General features: G+C 47.2%; 5 protein-coding genes across 5 annotated transcripts; 3 read left to right on the forward strand and 2 right to left on the reverse strand.

Annotated features, from left to right (window-relative positions):
- Window positions 1-1,366: 1,366 nt before the first annotated feature.
- Window positions 1,367-2,512, forward strand: N7478_006258 (DUF3429 domain-containing protein; the record flags this gene model as incomplete). The annotated part of the gene is made up of 4 exons (XM_056922472.1): window positions 1,367-1,582; window positions 1,651-1,692; window positions 1,769-1,993; window positions 2,090-2,512. 4 exons carry the CDS (start codon window positions 1,367-1,369, stop codon window positions 2,510-2,512), a joined length of 906 nt encoding a protein of 301 aa, XP_056780509.1.
- A 3,130-nt stretch (window positions 2,513-5,642) lies between these two features.
- N7478_006259 (glycerol kinase) lies at window positions 5,643-7,651 on the forward strand (the record flags this gene model as incomplete). Its single annotated transcript, XM_056922473.1, has 4 exons — window positions 5,643-5,929; window positions 6,087-7,081; window positions 7,146-7,312; window positions 7,385-7,651. The coding sequence occupies 4 exons, from the start codon at window positions 5,643-5,645 to the stop codon at window positions 7,649-7,651; spliced, it is 1,716 nt and encodes a 571-aa protein (XP_056780510.1).
- Window positions 7,652-9,116: 1,465 nt separating this feature from the next.
- Window positions 9,117-11,801, reverse strand: N7478_006260 (i-AAA protease YME1; the record flags this gene model as incomplete). Its single annotated transcript, XM_056922474.1, has 5 exons — window positions 9,117-9,512; window positions 9,607-11,333; window positions 11,387-11,501; window positions 11,561-11,701; window positions 11,772-11,801. The coding sequence occupies 5 exons, from the start codon at window positions 11,799-11,801 to the stop codon at window positions 9,117-9,119; spliced, it is 2,409 nt and encodes an 802-aa protein (XP_056780511.1).
- A 592-nt stretch (window positions 11,802-12,393) lies between these two features.
- On the forward strand, window positions 12,394-12,956 carry N7478_006261 (uncharacterized protein; the record flags this gene model as incomplete). Its single annotated transcript, XM_056922475.1, has 2 exons — window positions 12,394-12,577; window positions 12,664-12,956. The coding sequence occupies 2 exons, from the start codon at window positions 12,394-12,396 to the stop codon at window positions 12,954-12,956; spliced, it is 477 nt and encodes a 158-aa protein (XP_056780512.1).
- Window positions 12,957-13,165: 209 nt separating this feature from the next.
- On the reverse strand, window positions 13,166-16,325 carry N7478_006262 (glycoside hydrolase family 43 protein; the record flags this gene model as incomplete). The annotated part of the gene is made up of 6 exons (XM_056922476.1): window positions 13,166-13,459; window positions 13,512-14,462; window positions 14,521-14,625; window positions 14,688-14,985; window positions 15,270-16,216; window positions 16,269-16,325. The coding sequence occupies 6 exons, from the start codon at window positions 16,323-16,325 to the stop codon at window positions 13,166-13,168; spliced, it is 2,652 nt and encodes an 883-aa protein (XP_056780513.1).
- Between the last annotated feature and the right edge of the window lie 1,124 nt (window positions 16,326-17,449).

A 17,449-nucleotide genomic window follows, 5' to 3' on the forward strand; every position in this document is an offset into this window, starting at 1 on the left:
GCAGTGATATGGGAGGGTGCGGGGGGGTGGTATCTCCCACCTAGCTGAGCAAAGCTAACTCCAGAAATCTTTAGAATGGAGATACCTCAGCCATCCCAGTAGGGGCAAATCGGCCGCACGCGATACCGAGGTGGAATCACTAGCTCCGAGCAGTGAAAGCCAGGACCTTTGAGGAGTGGGTGGGGGTCGTAAAGCTAGGGGAAAAAAGATAGGGATGACCCAATGTCGGTATAGGCACAGTGTTAAGAACCAACAACGGAAGTCCCAAATAGTGAGATAGTTGGGTATCCAAAAGCCAAGCCAATGGCCTTGATTGCGTGGATCAAAGGTTTCCTTCCTCCAGGGCTAGTATTCTGTCATCCAAACTGGCGACCGTACGAGAGCAGCCAAGAACGCGGTACAGACGCAGCTTCTCCGCCCGGGAATGTGCATCCCCGAGTTCCCCGTACTTAGACCATCATAACTAGGTCATTGGAGAATTGAGTATGATAATTATTACATGCATGAATAAACCTACTGTGAGTTAAATTTTTATCTATTTTAAATTTGATATCGCTGGTTTTCAAAGAATGGCTTGATCTATAGATTGGATAATAGTGATACCCCTCCGTACGGTCACTGTACTGGGGGATACGCCTGTTTACTTCACGCAGAGTGACATCAGTCTGGTGCTGCTCAGCCACTTCGCACCTGCCTGTTTCCAAGTTTGTAGCAGCTTAAAGCTTTGAGGCTGGAGGCCTTGTTGCCTTGTTGCCTTAATGTATAATGTCATAGTTAGTTAACTTAAGTTAGCTAACTAACTTTAGTTGATTGCCTCAACGTCAAGTTTCTAAATAGGGCAATTTCAACATTTCTCTAGTGAAATCTTCTTGTCGCCCATAGGAGCGGCGACCGCATGAGTCCCGAAGTAGAGCAATCGGGTTAAAGATACGTGACTCGTTAGTTAGTTAGTTAGTTAATGCTTAATATGGGCCTGAGGCATCAACATGTACTGCTCCCTCTATACACGTGACCAGCACGACATCCCCGGGTTTTTCCTATCTTTGATGCCTCAGGCCTACAGCTCAAGAGAAAAGCTCGTGCGGTTTAGGTCTTTATGGTTCACCCAAGGAACACACCTCATCACTCGGTCACTTCATTTCTGGATATTCTTATTTGCTCTTCGTTGGAATCACACGGCCTCCCTGACTTCGCATTCGAGCCTTTTTCCGGGTGAATACCCTCATCTCCACTCTCCACTCCTCTCTCCAGCTCTTTTAGAGATCAATTGGGTATGTTGTCCCAGCGCTATCGCCATACCCGAGGCTTTTCATTATGCGCAAACTGCTAACCCGATTGCACACGAAAAGCTCTATATTCCCCCGCCATGATGTACCGCAACTTCGCCGCCCGCTCGGCTCTCCGGGCTATCTCCAGCTCCAATGCCTCCGTCGCTCGCTCGGCTCTGACCAACCCTGCCTTCAAGGCCCAGCTGACTTCGTCCGCCCGCGCTATCCGCCCGACCACCAAGCCCAGCTTTGCTCTGGCTGCTCACAAGCCCGTCACCACTGCCCTCATCCGCCATGCTTCTAGCTCCTCTAACGTATGATGATCATTTTGGTGGAGGTTGTTTTTCGTCGGATGCAATGGCTAATATAATTCGCTCTTTAGGACGGCGAGGTCGACATGATGGCTGGTATGAAGTCTGAGGCTGTACGTTTCTATCCCCCAATCAATTGACCCTATATGTCGTGTCTCGTTAAGACTAACCCGTCAATGCGCTTTCTAGAAAGTTATCAAGGACACCTTCAGCCTGAGCGAGGTCCCCAAGGAGGCCCTTTACCTGGGTATGGCCGGTGTCGTTCCCTACCTCGCTACCTCTCTGCAGACCGTTGCTCTCTCCTACGAGATCAACCACGCTGCCCAGACCGGCGACGGTCTGATCTTCTCCGGCCAGAGCGCTGAGCTTATGCTGCACATGCTTGAGCCCGTCCAGGTCGCCTACGGTGCCGTCGTAAGTGAATCCCAGCATGGTATTGATATTCAATATTTATATCAATCGTATCTACCTTGAACAAGACCCGCTTTGCTAATCACTCTGGCCATCCAGATCCTCTCCTTCCTCGGTGCCATCCACTGGGGTCTCGAGTGGGCCGGATACGGTGGCAAGTTCGGCTACAAGCGTTACGCTGCCGGTGTCATCGCCCCCGCCGTTGCCTGGCCTACTCTGCTGCTCCCATTCGAGTACGCTCTGATCAGCCAGTTCCTCGCCTTCACCTTCCTGTACTACAACGATGCCCGCGCCGCTACCGCCGGCCGTGCTCCTCACTGGTACAGCATGTACCGCTTCGTCCTGACCTTCGTTGTCGGTGCTAGCATTGTCGCTACCCTGATCGGCCGTGAGCAGATCGCTCAGACCCTCACCACCGAGCACACCATCAAGGACAAGATCAACGCTCTGATCTTCCTGCAGAAGAAGGAGAAGGAGGAGGCCGAGGAGCGCCGCAAGGCTGTCGTCGAGGAGGAGGAGTAAATGTTGAAGTTTAGGGACTAACCAACACCACCTTTGTAACTTTTTTGTTGTATCAGTGGGGAGTTTTAAAAAAGGGAATGCATTGGTTCATCCCTTCCCCCTCCCCGCGAGTCACTCTTGATGTTTGCATTCCCCGTGATTTCCTGTAGAATATACGCAGAGCACTAGGGCTGAAAGCTTTATTTCTTTTGTTTCCAATTTGACGTTCCAAGGATAGCACCGTGATATAAAGATAGATATAAAGTAGAGTAAGAGAATCAATCCCTGATAAGAACTTGAACGGGGTACTCCGTACTTCGCGAAAATCCCCAATGCCAGATCGGAGAAACAAAAAGAAAGAAAGCAAATGGAAAAAAACGGAGTAAAAAAAGCAAATTTATTTCCCGGACCCGCGATAACAGCTGCATAAATCCTCCAATGTACTCCATATGGAGTAAATGGATGGAGTAAATGGAACAAATGGCTCATGTGAACAAAAGAGTCAGATCCCAACCAAATAGTTTCCCACGTGTATGGAGCTAGACTAGATTCGTGTTCAGGATCGACAATAAAGTTTTTAATTGCGAATGACATTTCTAATTCGAACTCGAATCCGGTCTGGCCATCCCCGCGGCCGTTCGGGGGGAACAAGGCACCGCTGAGTTGAAATCCGGGTTGCCGCCCGCCGGCGATCGGCCCTGATGACGATAGGTGCCAGGTGGACCGGTTTTCTTGAAACATTGAGCAGAGTAAGCTTAGCCCGATTGCAAATCGAGGGAGTGCGTGTGCAGCATTGTTTGAATATTTTTATTGTTTATTGATTCGATTCTATGCAATATTAAATCTCTTAAGGGCTTAGAGTTTTGCCTAGGAACTTCAAGTCCAAGTTGAACGGGAGGTACGTGCCAGTGGATACTATCATCGATATCCATATATATTGCTTAGTAGTACATCTAGGGTTCAAGTATAGGTAAAACTTGAAACCCAAGGTTGGAAATCCCAAACAATTGATCAAATTCTTAAATTTGAATTAAGGACAGCAACATTTGAAATAAATATATCCATACCTATCTGCAAGATCTACAAGCACGGTTTATATATACATAGTGCAGAAAAAAAAAATCCTATTCTAATTACTTGGCGTAGTACTTTTGTCTATAATTACTCAATACCACAATAGGTATCCTCAAGCTCCCCACCCTAACCATGGATTCACAATGAAGAAAAAAAAAAAGCGGATAAGAAAAGCACATCAGCACGTAAAAACGGAAGGTCTAGCGAGCCGAGCTGCATCGTGGCTGGCACATAACCCCGGTTGCGATAGAGAAGATGCGGGAGCGCCAGATTCCCGTAGGATCGGCCAGTCAGAAGCCAAGGGACGCAAAAACACGTAGGCCAAAAAATAACTTAAAAGCATATCAAATAGGTATCATAATCAAAATAGGGACAGGGTGATGATCTTAGTGATTTCAGGATCCTCGCGTGATCTACAACTCACCCTAATCACACACTACAGTGCATCCATAGCGGGACAGGACTAGGCTAAACTGAATAAAACTGGGGCGCACATCCCCGTCCCTGGCAGGAGCGAGGCCCGGCGCTTGGGCAGTGGGCAGGGCATGACACGGATGTACAGTATTTGCAGTGAACTTCCCCCGCGTTGCTATGGCCTCTCATAGGCTGGTATCTTGGCCGGGAATCGGTGAATCTCCTTGGTTTGGTTCATCTTGTTCTTGTTCTGGTTCTGGTTCTGGGGGTTGAACTCAAGACGTCATCATCCGTTCGTAGAGCCGGTTTGATTGGGCGTATAATAGTCATATTATGATGTAGATATTACTTTTCATTTATGGGGAAATTTGGTCTGGTCTAGGCATGGAGTACTATTGAACAGATTTAAATATTCAAATCTACATTAAATAAATTCCGTTTTCCGGAGTAAGATGGGGAGGGGACAAGGCATTATTCGTTCGGATCAACTGAGCTAGGTCAAAAAAAAAGTGGACACCAGTTCATCCAGGGGAGAGGCAGGGGGAGAAATGGGCTTCGTTGATTGTTCTTGGCTGCGACTAGTGGATTCTTCTCTGGATTCTGGATGCAGGAATGTTTGAATTCCGGAAGAAACGCCGACTGTTAATTGTTCCGGGATTAATCCATGAATAGGAGGGTCGGGAATGGTACGCCGGGAGTAGAATGAATGATAGCAGGATACCCGAGGAAGGGGGGGGGGGGGGGGGTAAAGAGGGTAAAGGGCACAAACCATAATAAAATCCAAAAATAAAAAGAAAAAAAGGAGAAGAAAAGTGGATGTTGGCGTAAAAGAAGGCATAAAGAAGGGGAAAAGAAGAGAGGAAATGGCAGTGTAAAGGAGGTCTAGATCTCACAGTAGGAAAATATGGAGTGTCATGTGGCCGATCGACGGGGCTCAATTGATGGATGTATGGAGCAAGTGCAGAGAGAATTCTGATATAGGAGATTGTTAGATTGTTCCTATCTTACTAAGAAAAGATTGGAAATCTATGGAGGTTGAATTTAAAGTCCTCACAGGGGGAATTTTGAAATTTATCGACAATTTATTTTGTTCTATTGTACAACAGGGTTGGTTTATTATAAGTTTCGGGAGAGAGAGAGTGAGAGAGAGAGAGAGAGGGGTTCAGATTTCCATATCTCTCTCTCTCTCTCTCTCCAGAGTGGGGTGGGTGATGAGGTCTTCTGATCAGAAAAAATTATTTAAAATATTTAAAATAAAATAAATCAATAATAAAAAAAACCCAACTTGAACCGGATTCCCCCCCCCCTCAATCACCCATAGCTGCTACATGAATCCCCATAAGTTATCCTGGTCCCACTTGCCTGGATAAAAAGACGTACATCCTCTCGCTCTTTCCCTTATACTTCCTGCTTCTCTCTTCTTTGCCCCCTCGTACGTCACGCTCCACTTTTCTTGGGTCAGGACAAGAGGGAAGCTCTCTTCTACACACACACAATCTACCCCAATCGCCACGTAGTTTCCTCTACCTTAGACAACCCGTAATACTTGTTCCTCCCCCACACTTCTTCTCTTAACCTTCCGGAACCCCTCGATTCAACTTCTTTTCCCGCCACTCCCCTCCATCTCCCACCTCCCACCTACCACCACATACACACCAAAAAGATGCGGAACCCCTTTGATTTGGACAACGACAGTGTTGATGGGGACTCAGAGGTCGCCGAAGAATTTGAGCTTCCTCACCACTCACGTCACCCACAGCCTGACGAAACAGACGATGGCGACCGCGCAATCCTACAAGATGAGGACCATCGCGGGGACGATTTGAAGGAGCGTTTTATTGGCACCATTGATCAGGGTACGACTAGTACTCGTTTTATTATCTTCGACTGCACAGGCACACCCATTGCCAAATATCAGACGGAATTCCGTCAACTTCATGAACATCCAGGGTAAGTCTCCTCACTGCCAATTTTCTTGGTTTTCCTTGATCCCTTCGCACCCCCGCTCTCGTATAGCCTGATTCGACTCCCCCCCACGGCCCCCCTCCCCCAGGGCTCCTCTCCCCTTGGTAAACCGCAATTGGCTCTAATACCCCGTTCTCTCCAGATGGCACGAACAAGACCCCTATGAATTGGTGGAGTCGGTCTTTATTTGCATTGAGGAGGCTATGAAATCCTTCCTTGCGTTAGGCCACTCCCGATCCGATATTGAGGCTGTAGGAATTACCAGTCAACGAGAAACTGCTTTGGTGTGGGACTGGGAAACGGGCGAGCCCCTCCACAATGCTATTACATGGACCGATACCCGTACCATCAACCTGGTGCGAGAGTTGAAGGAAAAGCCCGGTGCCGATGAGTTGGTGAATATTTGTGGTCTACCCCTCTCTACATACCCCTCATCCGTCACATTGCGGTGGATGCTGGATAACCTTCCTGATGTCCGCTCCGCATATGACGATGGTCGTGCCGCCTTCGGTACGGTCGATAGTTGGCTTATCTACAACCTCAACGGAGGTCCTCAGAACAAGCGCCTCGTTACCGATGTGACCAATGCTTCGCGTACTATGTTTATGAACCTCGAGACCCTCCAATACGACGACCGACTTCTTAAGTTCTTCGATATTGATCCTAAGAAGATTCGCCTCCCCGAAATTTTCCCATCCGCAGACAAGGAGGGTTTCGGTGAGATTTGTGAGGGCCCGCTGGAAGGTGTTCGCATCACTAGCTGTCTGGGTGATCAGGCTGCTGCGTTGGTCGGTCACTGTGCGTTCACACCCGGATCTGCCAAGAACACTTACGGTACCGGTTGCTTCCTTCTTTATAACGTTGGCGAGAAGCCTGTGATTTCGAAACACGGCCTACTCGGCACAGTTGGTTTCCAATTGGGCCGAGACCGAAAACCCGTTTATGCGTTGGAAGGAAGTGTGGCTGTGGCAGGTAGCGGTGTCTCATTCCTCATGAACAACATGGGTTTTTTCCGTGATTCACGCAAGGTCAGTGATTTGGCTGCGACAGTGCCCGATAACGGAGGCTGCATCTTCGTTACTGCATTCAGTGGTCTCTTTGCACCATACTGGATTGATGACGCCAAGGGAACTATCTGTACGTGTCAATCTTATATTCAAACTTGGTATAACTCGAGATTCATAAACTGACTGTCCTGCAGGGGGTATCACTCACCACACCCAACGAGGACATATCGCTCGTGCGACCATGGAAGCGGCATGCTTCCAAACCAAGGCCATTCTGGATGCCATGGAGATGGACAGCGGCAAGAAGTTGACAGAATTAGCTGTCGATGGTGGTATGAGTAACTCGGATATTTGCATGCAGGTAAGGCTTTAATCCCAATCTACCAGACGCCCAAGACGTTTAGTCACTAACTTGCATTTCTTTTACCTTCAGACCCAAGCTGATATTATTCAAATCCCCGTCGAACGTCCAGCCATGCACGAAACCACTGCCCTCGGTGCCGCAATTGCCGCCGCCTTTGCCATCGATGTATGGAAAGATTTCTCTGACCTCAAACACATGAATCGTGCCAATCGTGCTACCTTTGAACCCAAAATTTCTACAAAGGCCAGCGGAAAGATGTACAAACAATGGTCCAAGGCCGTGGAGATGTCCCGCGGTTGGATGGAGCCCGGAGAAGAATCAGATGATGATGAGTAAACTGCATATATTGCTCCTCGTTATACAACCCTTCGACCTTTTTTTTCTTCTGTCCATTTCTATACGAGGTTTGAACTGCAAGCCGGACCACCTACATTAAATTCATCGGAAACCCGATGACAATATTCATTTCCCTTTGAGGCCATGCCGCACACACCAATACGACCACCTCGCCTTTACGCATGCCACCGGGAGAAAGAGGGAGAAACCACCGAACACACAATTATCAGAACAAAAACACGAACACCGAATAACCATCCACCCTTTTCTCTTTCCCCTTTTAGTATCCCTCCAGACCTCGGGGCATGCTCTTTGATCCAGGGCACTGGGATACTTTCACATTTCATTATACATATTTAGAGATTCATCCTTGAGCTAGATAGTCCCTGTCCTAATAGGTGTGCCAGCGAGCCATGCCTCCTCCTTCATGACCCTGATGATGGTTGTGGTTTTTTTTTTTTTTTTTCAAACTCATTTTATGGTGACTTTTTCGTCCACCCCACATGCCTACCAGCTAGCTCAGGCTGCCTCGATGCACAGGGAAGAGCTGGCTCTGGTTTTTCTATATTTGTTTTTTGGCGGTTGAGCGTCGAGTCATCTCGACTGTTGCATTTGTTTATATACCAGGGATTTTCTGAAACAATATAAAAAAATTCCAAACGCATTTATTATATTACTTCAACACATGCATATATCTATGGATAATGATTTGTCGAATCTGAAAAATGGTTCCCTGGATCGGATACCTTGATGCTTGGATTTCTGCATGAAAAACAAACATAACAATCTTGGAAGGAAGGATTTGATCTACACAACTAAACATCATAATGATGCTATTCGATAGCTATGGCAGTGTACTCCACAATTCCCCAGTCCTTGCAGCATAACGTCAATTTGAGAGATGAACCAAGCACAACAAGCTAGTGATCACCGTTGTTCCTGATGGGTGTGCTATGACGCCATGCCCTGGTTGTTCAACAAGATTAGGTTTGGTTATCTTTAGATCAAGGTTCGAGCCCGAGCTCATAACAGTACAGTAGGAAGGTACTTTTGAAAACTTCGAATCCAAGACAAGATGAGAATATTCTGTACGATGCTCGGCCAATTTTTAGCATTCGAGTTTATTGCAATGGCTACCTAATCGAGACCAGGAATCGCTCGCTACATTGGCTTTGAGACAAAAATATAACTTAGACATACATATTGTACATACAATACAGGATTGGAATACATATTGCTCCGTCGCGATAGAGCGAGTAGACAAAATATGGAAGAGGGAGGTAAAGAGAGCCTGAGTAGGAAGAAGAGGGTAGAAAAGGAAAATGGTATTTTCGATAGAGACGCCGGACCGATCCGGGAATGCACAATGAGGAATATAGAATCAGGAACATAGTTAAAGAGAAACAGCGAAGGCCGAAGAGATGTAAGGAAAATATAATAAAGACAAGGAAGAAGACATCATAGCTTATTCGGCCGGAGTGCGAGGCTCCTCCGCAGCAGTAGCGGCTTGTAGATTAGCTGCCTGTAAGGCTTCGGGCAACTTGAGCGGTGCACTAGGCGATGAGCTAAGCTTATCTAGCTTCTCTCCTTTAAGTACTTTTTCCATTTCTTCCTTCGTGAGTGTTTCGTACTCTATAAGGGCCTTGGAGAGAAGTTCCAGTTCATTGCGCTTTTCGGTGAGGATCTTGTTCGCGCGGGCACGAGCTTCCTCGACAAGACGGCGTACTTCACCCTCGATTTCTTGTTTCGTCTCAGAGGAGAGGCTGTCGTAGTTGGTTGAGAGGTCAACGTTGCCTAGTTTCTTGGAGTAGCCGAATCGTGTGATCAGAGTAAAGGCGGTTTCGGTTGCTTGTTGAATATCCTATGCGAAAGACGTTAGTACAGCCATGATGAGACAAAACAAATAATTTCTTCAAATTTGAAAAAGAAAGAGCAAAAAGAAAGAGCAAACTCACTGCAGAAATGCCACTGGTGACGTTATCTTCGCCGAAGATCAACTCTTCCGCAGCCTTGCCTCCCATAGCGACCGCAATATCAGACAAGTACTCTGTATAGTTCCTGGATACAGTGTCCATTTCAGGCAAAAAGTGAGTGATACCCAGGGCCATGCCGCGAGGAACAATCGTAATTTTGTAAAGCGGGGTGGCGGATGAAGAGAAGTAAGCAACTAGAGCATGACCAGCTTCGTGGTAGGCTGTCAAGAGCTTGTCCTTGTCTTGAATGATGCGGCTCCTAGCCTCAGCACCCATCATGATCCTGTCTTTAGCCCAGTCGAAATCCAAAGGTCCAACCTTAGTTTTGCGGTCACGACTAGCATGAATAGCGGCTTGGTTGACGAGATTCTCAAGGTCAGCACCGGAGAAACCTGGGGTACCACGAGCAATGACGGCGAGATCAACATCAGTACTATGTTGGACTTCTTTCATGTGATGACGGAGAATATCCATACGTCCGCGAACGTCAGGAAGACCAACTACGACCTTCCGGTCGAAACGTCCAGGTCGAGTTAAAGCCTTATCCAGAAGCTGGGGATAGTTGGTAGCACCGATAATGATAACACCACTGGTCTGAGAGAAACCATCTAATTCGGTAAGAAGCTGATTCAATGTTTGCTTGACATAAGCGGCATCACGTTCATTTCTCTTAGCACCTATGGCATCAAGCTCATCAATGAAGATGATTGCCGGGGATTTGCCACGAGCTTGGCTGAAAAGTTCGCGAACACGCTTGGCACCAACACCCACATAGACCTCATCGAATTCAGATCCTGACATGTAGAAGAACGGCACGCCGGCTTCTCCAGCCACCGCGCGAGCAAGCAAAGTTTTACCAGTACCAGGGGGACCGACCAGGAGAACACCTTTAGGAAGCTTGCCACCCAGAGATGAGAATCGCTCAGGGTTTAGCAAGAACTCCACCAGTTCCTGAAGCTCATCCTTAGCCTCGTCACAGCCGTGTACATCGCTGAAACGGACAGTCTGTTGAGAAGGCTGCGCTTCATTGCTTTGCGCGCCCTTTAGGTTCTTCAGAATACCAGTGGTTTCAAGTATGATATTGAGTACTATCAAAGATAAGTAAGCAAAGGCGCCAAATATGAATGCGAACCTGATCCAGCGAAAGATCCAAGCGCTGAGGGATTGCTCCACCACAACATAGAGAGGAGAATCCTTGGCACCAGTACCGCTGGCCTTGTTAGATATGCCGACCTGACCACCCACACTGCGCGCGGCAACAGCCTGGCCAACAGCTTGGAGTTGTTCGGGAGTAAAGTTTTGAGCATTCTGTCCGCCTGCAGCAGTACCAAAGGCCGAGGTCCGGGCGAGCTGCATTAAAGCCTTGTTATAGACGTTCTCGGTCATTTCGTTGCTCGCAAAGTGAGCTGACTGATGACGTTCGACAATGATCCTAGGCATATCTGCACGCAATAGGGCTTGGTAGAAGGCATTCTGAGCGTTGGCGCTGTTCGGGTTGTTGTTGGCAGTCTTCTCTTTCTGGGCTAGCATGTTCTGCGAGGAGCGGGAGCTACCAAACAAGAATCGCTGCTGCTGATCTTTAAGAAGGCCATTGGTCTTGGGAGCCGCATGTAGAGAGCGAAGGCGGAAGGGTGTTAAGGTTGCAAAGGACCGAACCGTCGAGGAAGTAGGACCACCGGCCGCGGGATTCGAGTTCCACATGGGATTCCCTAATATTTATCAGCACAAATATATATATGTCCACCGGGTCATATTCACATACCTCCAGTTAAAAGCCCAGACAGATTACGCCGAGCGGGTTGGTTGATCATATCCGCCTTCAGTCCGCTCAACGAAATGGTGTTCAAGAATTCAGGAACCGACACGCGATCGTGGACCTGTGTAGACAAGTCAGTAAACTTGAGACTGATACTGCGAATCAGAGAATATATCATACCGCGACATTATGCTCCCGAGAGGGTGTTTTTTGGATGGTCTCGTGGGTTCCGGCAACCGGGGTACGACCGGCCCTTTGGAAGGGAGTCGCAAGTAGCGAAGATACGGATGGCCAAATATCTGTCTGTACAGAGGCAACACTCTGAAGCAAGCATTCATGATTAGCAAATATTTTCACGTATTCCGAATGGAAAACGTAGGAGCTGACTTACTGGCCGCGGGATAGTGGCTTGGAAGGCCATAGTTGTCCGATTCAAAGCGGCGCTCGGCCGCGAGGAACAATAGGTGTCTCCTCACGGGTCAGGATATGTTAAAAATGGACAATATTTAATGATGAGCTCAAATAACTGCCATCGCCGACAGGAAGATAGAAATGAGGAAGGATGACGCTGTCAACGATTCCGCTGTGATGCGGCGAACGTAGTAGGTTGCCACTTGGGCTCGGGTAGATTTCCGTAGCATCACGTGGAGGGATGCGGACCCAGGAACAATCGACGTTAATTGGTTGTAAACTGCTTCATTTAGTAGGCGGTAGGGAAATGACATGTTCTTGCTCATATAAGACTCGTATGTTTGTAGGCATTTCTGGAAGGTGCCTTGGGATATTGATGCCTGAAGTCGCGGGCTGTCGTGTTGAACCTTGATGATTGTGGCATTTTAAATTTTGTAATGATTGTGGAAGTTAAGTAGGTGACTTCCAAAGTAGGTAGTTATGAGCGCATGAGACTCAGATTCTGCCATATGGCACCTTTGGCACTTGGGGGTTAGTGTGTATTCTGGCCCCAAGAGGTCTCAAGCTCATATGATTTGAAATGTATAAGCGCACTACTAAATATGCAATCTCCAGCTTTTGCTGCCGCTTGGGCCAATATTCAAGAGCTCAGTCTCCAATGGACAGAGGATACAGATTTTACAGTGGACGACTTCGTAAGAGAAGCCGCTCAGACAATAGATCTTAGGGTCGGGTCAGTGCAATATACGTCGAGACTGAAGAAATTAGACCTCGATTTTGAATTGAGTAAGCAAGGGAAAAAAATATGCAACGTTTATCCAATTTGGAATTGCGTGAGCTGCAAGAATTAACACTTAGAAACCTTCGTATAGAATCCGAGACTCTTCTCAGTTTTTTGCAAGCGGTTAAAAATACTTTGCGAGTTCTTTCGATTTCGCATAGTTTTATGGTCAAGGGAGGCTGGGATCGGGTCCTCAAAGGCCTGGGCAGTGAGCTTCCGTTATTGCAGAGTATTAAGCTTCAGTTCCTGAGACAAAGACTTGGTCGCCTTAGTCTTGTGCATTTCCCTAGGCTCTCCGATAGTTTGGTCGTCAGCAGCTTTATTATCACCCAGTTCAAAGGATGGTCCTTAATTCGACGATTGAATAATCAGGCCGCAGTGTGAATCTAGCCATTGGGGCCCTTGTGGAGTGTATTGCCTACGTCTAATAATTAAGATGACATTAATGTTCTATCAATTCAGAATGCGCTTTCCAAGGGTTGAATGTGAGGATATAACACATGAACACAAATCAGCACAGTAGTATCTTTGCTTCTTTGCATAAAGAAACTCTCAGGACGCCTGATATTGCTTAGAATAATTTACAGTATAGTTTAACCCTGCATGGGAATCGCCTTCCACTCGGCAAAGGAGAAATGAGCCGGATCAAAACATGGCTTGTCATAAGCACCCTGCGCATATATCGCGAAATGGGATCCGGTATTGGGGGATTCCTTTCCTGAGCGGCGATGTGTCAATGCTCTGCTAGAAATCTCGCCCAGCTTGATCGGGACGGAGCCAGGTAATTCGTTGTCCACCACCGAGAAAAAGAGTTCGTACCGCGTAGGGTGTGCGCGGATGACAATCTCAATGGTCTTATGTCCATGAGGTAGTTGTTGTTTGGTTTCCTGAATCGTTAGTGAAATGAGCGATGCGATTTCAATATGAAAAGAGACATACTTTGAATTTATCTTCGATCTCGTCATAACAGCGTGCTATCATCTCAAAACCCGAGACATTCTCATCAAATGGCTTCCTGAGTCCGATGGAAGCATGGGAAAATTGGGACCACCAAATAGCGGCCCCTGCTTCATGACCAGCTTCTATTGGCGTGAAATCCAATCTGGTCTTCCAGTCACCTGAAAAACCAACCTGCTTCTGCAGGAGCATAGATGGGCATTCAGAGCTATCAATGCGGTACGCATTTCCGTAAAGACTCAAGTAACCAGGTCGCTCAGACAGCGAATAATCATTCTTCAATGGTGTCCGCAAACGATACCATCCAAGCTGAAGATTTGGCTGGTCGAAATCATCTCTCCACGTCTGTGGCTGTGAAAGGAGCCGCGTACCTTCTGCCTGCATTTGAAGACTGATTGGCTTTCGAGAATTGACAATCGGCCATCCATCGATCCATTCAACGGAGCTCATGAATGTTTCGCGACCAAGCTGTGATGGCGATTCAGACTTTTCACCCTGAGGCCGTACTCCTAAGAAAACGGCGAACCATTTTCCATTTGGAGTTTCGATAAAGTCCAGATGCCCTGTGTTGCGAATCGAAGGATCATTGTCGTTGAAAATAACCGGGTTAACTTTCCCTTCGGATCCTACTTCCCACGGGCCAAAGGGTCCTATCGTGCTGCGACAAATCCACTGCTGGTGACCTTCATCGGTGCCGCCTTCAGCGGTACTCAAATAATAATACCCGTCTTTTTTGAAGATGTGAGGACCTTCTGCAATACCTAGACCAAAATCCGACAGTCGATTCCACTTGGCAGGCCCTAGAGATCTACCAGTGGAAATGTCTACTTCAGTCGTGAAAGTTGCCAAGCCAAGGCCATGCTTTTTGACTCTTGGGTCGACGATCATGTTGACGGCAGAAAAGTACACTTTTCCATCATCATCAAAAAAGAGCTTTTGAAATTAGCCATGTTCTTCCGAAAAGCTGAGACGCATCCATAATGATACTCACATCTTGGTCAATTCCAGGGACATCGAAGAATATTGGATCAGACCAGCTAGATGACTCCCAAATGTTTGAGGTAGAAACGTAGAATCCACGAGGAATGACAATATCCTTTTTACTAATTAGTATTGTGGTCCAATGGGCCTGGTGTAGAATTGAGGGAAATATCTCACCCATTCCTTTGGCCGGAACCGATGCGTGCAACCTACAGAGACATAGAATTGTCCACAGTGATAACGAATTGTTGGTGCCCATAGGCCACCGGAAGGCTCAGTTGTTCGCATATTAATTTGGGAAGGCTTCGTAATGGCATGGCCAATGAGTTTCCATTGAACAAGGTCTTTACTGTGGTAAACTGGGATTCCTGGATAGTATTCAAATGTCGAAGTAACCAAGAAGTAGTCATCATCCACCCGGCAAATTGAAGGGTCTGGGTTGAAGCCAGGGATGATGGGATTGTTGAATGCCCCGCTGGAAGACATAGTGACCGTTAAGATAGCTAGCAATTGCTACCCTCGTTTGTCAATTCAATGCCTTCGAAGATTTTCAACAATCGACAAGAACAATGTCTCTTGCTGAGAATATCTGCGACTGGCGCGTATAAATGTTTTTTGCAGGAGCAGAATGTGGGGCAAGCGAGCGCAACCATAGTAGAGTATGTGGAGGTGGAGGTGGAGGCGGACGTCTCGGAAAGGATGACCATCCCTCATTGCCGAAAGGGCTCATTCAGAAGCCGATTCAGGATTTTCGAAAACCCCATGGCTAGATGGAGGAATTTCAAGACACTCAGTCCATCGCGAGCGCCTTCAATCTGGACAATAAGTGAATCTCTTCCCTGTGGGTAGCCTTCAACGAAGTGATGGATGCCCCCAACTGGGTCACGGCTGTCATGCTGTGACTGGGCAGATGCAGAGATAGACGTCACATTAGAACCTCCAAATCGTGATATAACCCAGCTAGTAAGACCCCCCATGAAAAGACATATGGATAATTCGAACCCACTCCGCCGTGAATGGCCAGCCACAATAACATCATGCGCTGCATTCAACATTTCACTATTGATGTCGAATATTTTCTGAACTCTTTTTCCTTGCAGCCAATTACGTAGGGACTGCTCAGCCAGCTCGATGTCCGCATCGGAGCCAGCTCTACCAGCGACAACATGTAGGTCGGAAAAGTTGAGGCGAAGGGCCAGCAAGGCTAGATGATAAAGTAGAATTCCTGATGATGTATTCGGGTTGAGATTGGGAGAATCGACGTGGTTACTACCTCCGTAAAAGGCCGCCCAATTTTGAAGACAGGTCTCTAACCAACTTCGACGCTCTTGTAACGAATCTCCAATGTTTTGCGGTGCGAGGGATAGAGGAGTACTAAGAAGTCCAGTCGGATTGAGCATGGAAATGGTCTGCCGCCATTCGAAAATATGCGTGTGCAAAACATAGGCATAGAGAGTTTTGCAGAATTCATCTAGTGGTGGAAATGGTAAAACATCAGGGATTTCCTTATAAAGAAGAATTGTGGTAAGTGTGGTTAGAAAATACGTGCTTGGAGGGATATCAGCGGGACCGAGCAAAGACTTCCATGCCCAGGCTGTCGGTGCGTCCCAGAAAGTGTCCGAGCACGGTAATGCAGCATTAACGGTCTCGGCCTTGCTTATATGAGGCTGACGCTGGAAAAAAGCTGAAATTTTACAGTCCAGCAGCTAAACAGAGTTAGAATGCCCTCTTTCTGCAAACCACTGAGATGAAACATACATATATGCATAGCCCAAGACGCTTCTTCTCTTCGTCTTTGATCCACCCGAGCCACATCTCCTCCAATCGGTTTTGGTGGTTCCTTGATGGTTTGTGAGATGGCCTCGAACCTTTCGTTCGGCAATCTAGTAGATGGATGCGTCTACAGTAGACAGCTAGGTCGCCTCGATCAACCTCAAGGCGCTCGTACGCTACTTTTTGACCAATCCACATGGCAGACAGTGACACTAAAAACAACGCAAAAAGGTTTTGGGGATCTTGCAGCTGAGAAGGGACATATAATCAGCCTTGAACAAGAAAGTAGAGTAATGTCTGGGGTCTCACATGATTTCGGTGTTTTTCCTGCATCAGTTTGATTGACATTCTGGCCCTTTCAAGATAAGTTGAGGCAAATTTTCCCTGATTCGATTCAGAGTAGCTAGACCCAAGAATTGCAATTGCCAACAAAAGAGTTGGTGGAGCTTTGTTGGGATCGAATGTCGGTATGTGTAGTACTGGAAAGCGAGGCTGTACATGAAGAAAAAAGAGGTCCATGAAGTGATCGATGGTTGAACTCGGCGGGAACAAGTGGGGATTCTTGCCTTTCTGGCTACAAAAGTTTTCTAGAAGAACTGCGGTGACAGTCTCGATCATGGCAATCCGACTTTCCCCTGAAACCTGTATTTTCACGCGCAGAAGCCCTGCTCTTTCAATTGAAGCATTGTTTTCGTCAGGGTGACAATCTGCGGGAAGTCCTGGGGCACCACAGAACGCTCTTTGACTTTCAGGGCTCACAGGTGCATTTCCTCGATGCAGTGGCTGTTGAGATCTCTCTTGCATGGAATGAACCCTAGATTTATAATGTTCATCACTTCGAGTTGACTCCAAATTATCAAGTCGTTGTATCGTATGCATCACTTCCTCGACGTCATTTATAGAGTCCAGAGGGCTATGTGTAGAGACTCCATTGGATAGAAAGTCCAAGGTCCAGTCAAGATTGGCATCTTGCAAGCCCTCCCCATAGAAAGGCCACTGCAAATCCCAGTCCAATAACTCAGCTTGCTCATCTGATATAACAGAATTTTCACACAGTCCAAGTAGTGCAGAATTAGAAGTGGACCCGGATTGGTGGTATTCTTTTGGGGGGTTCGAATAAGCCTTTCCGGTGTGAGGTGTTACTACTTGGGCGTCTCTCGGTTCAA

This window comes from Penicillium angulare, assembly GCF_028827245.1.
Source record: "Penicillium angulare strain IBT 27051 chromosome Unknown utg000004l_segment0_segment0, whole genome shotgun sequence".
Taxonomy (NCBI): domain Eukaryota; kingdom Fungi; phylum Ascomycota; class Eurotiomycetes; order Eurotiales; family Aspergillaceae; genus Penicillium; species Penicillium angulare.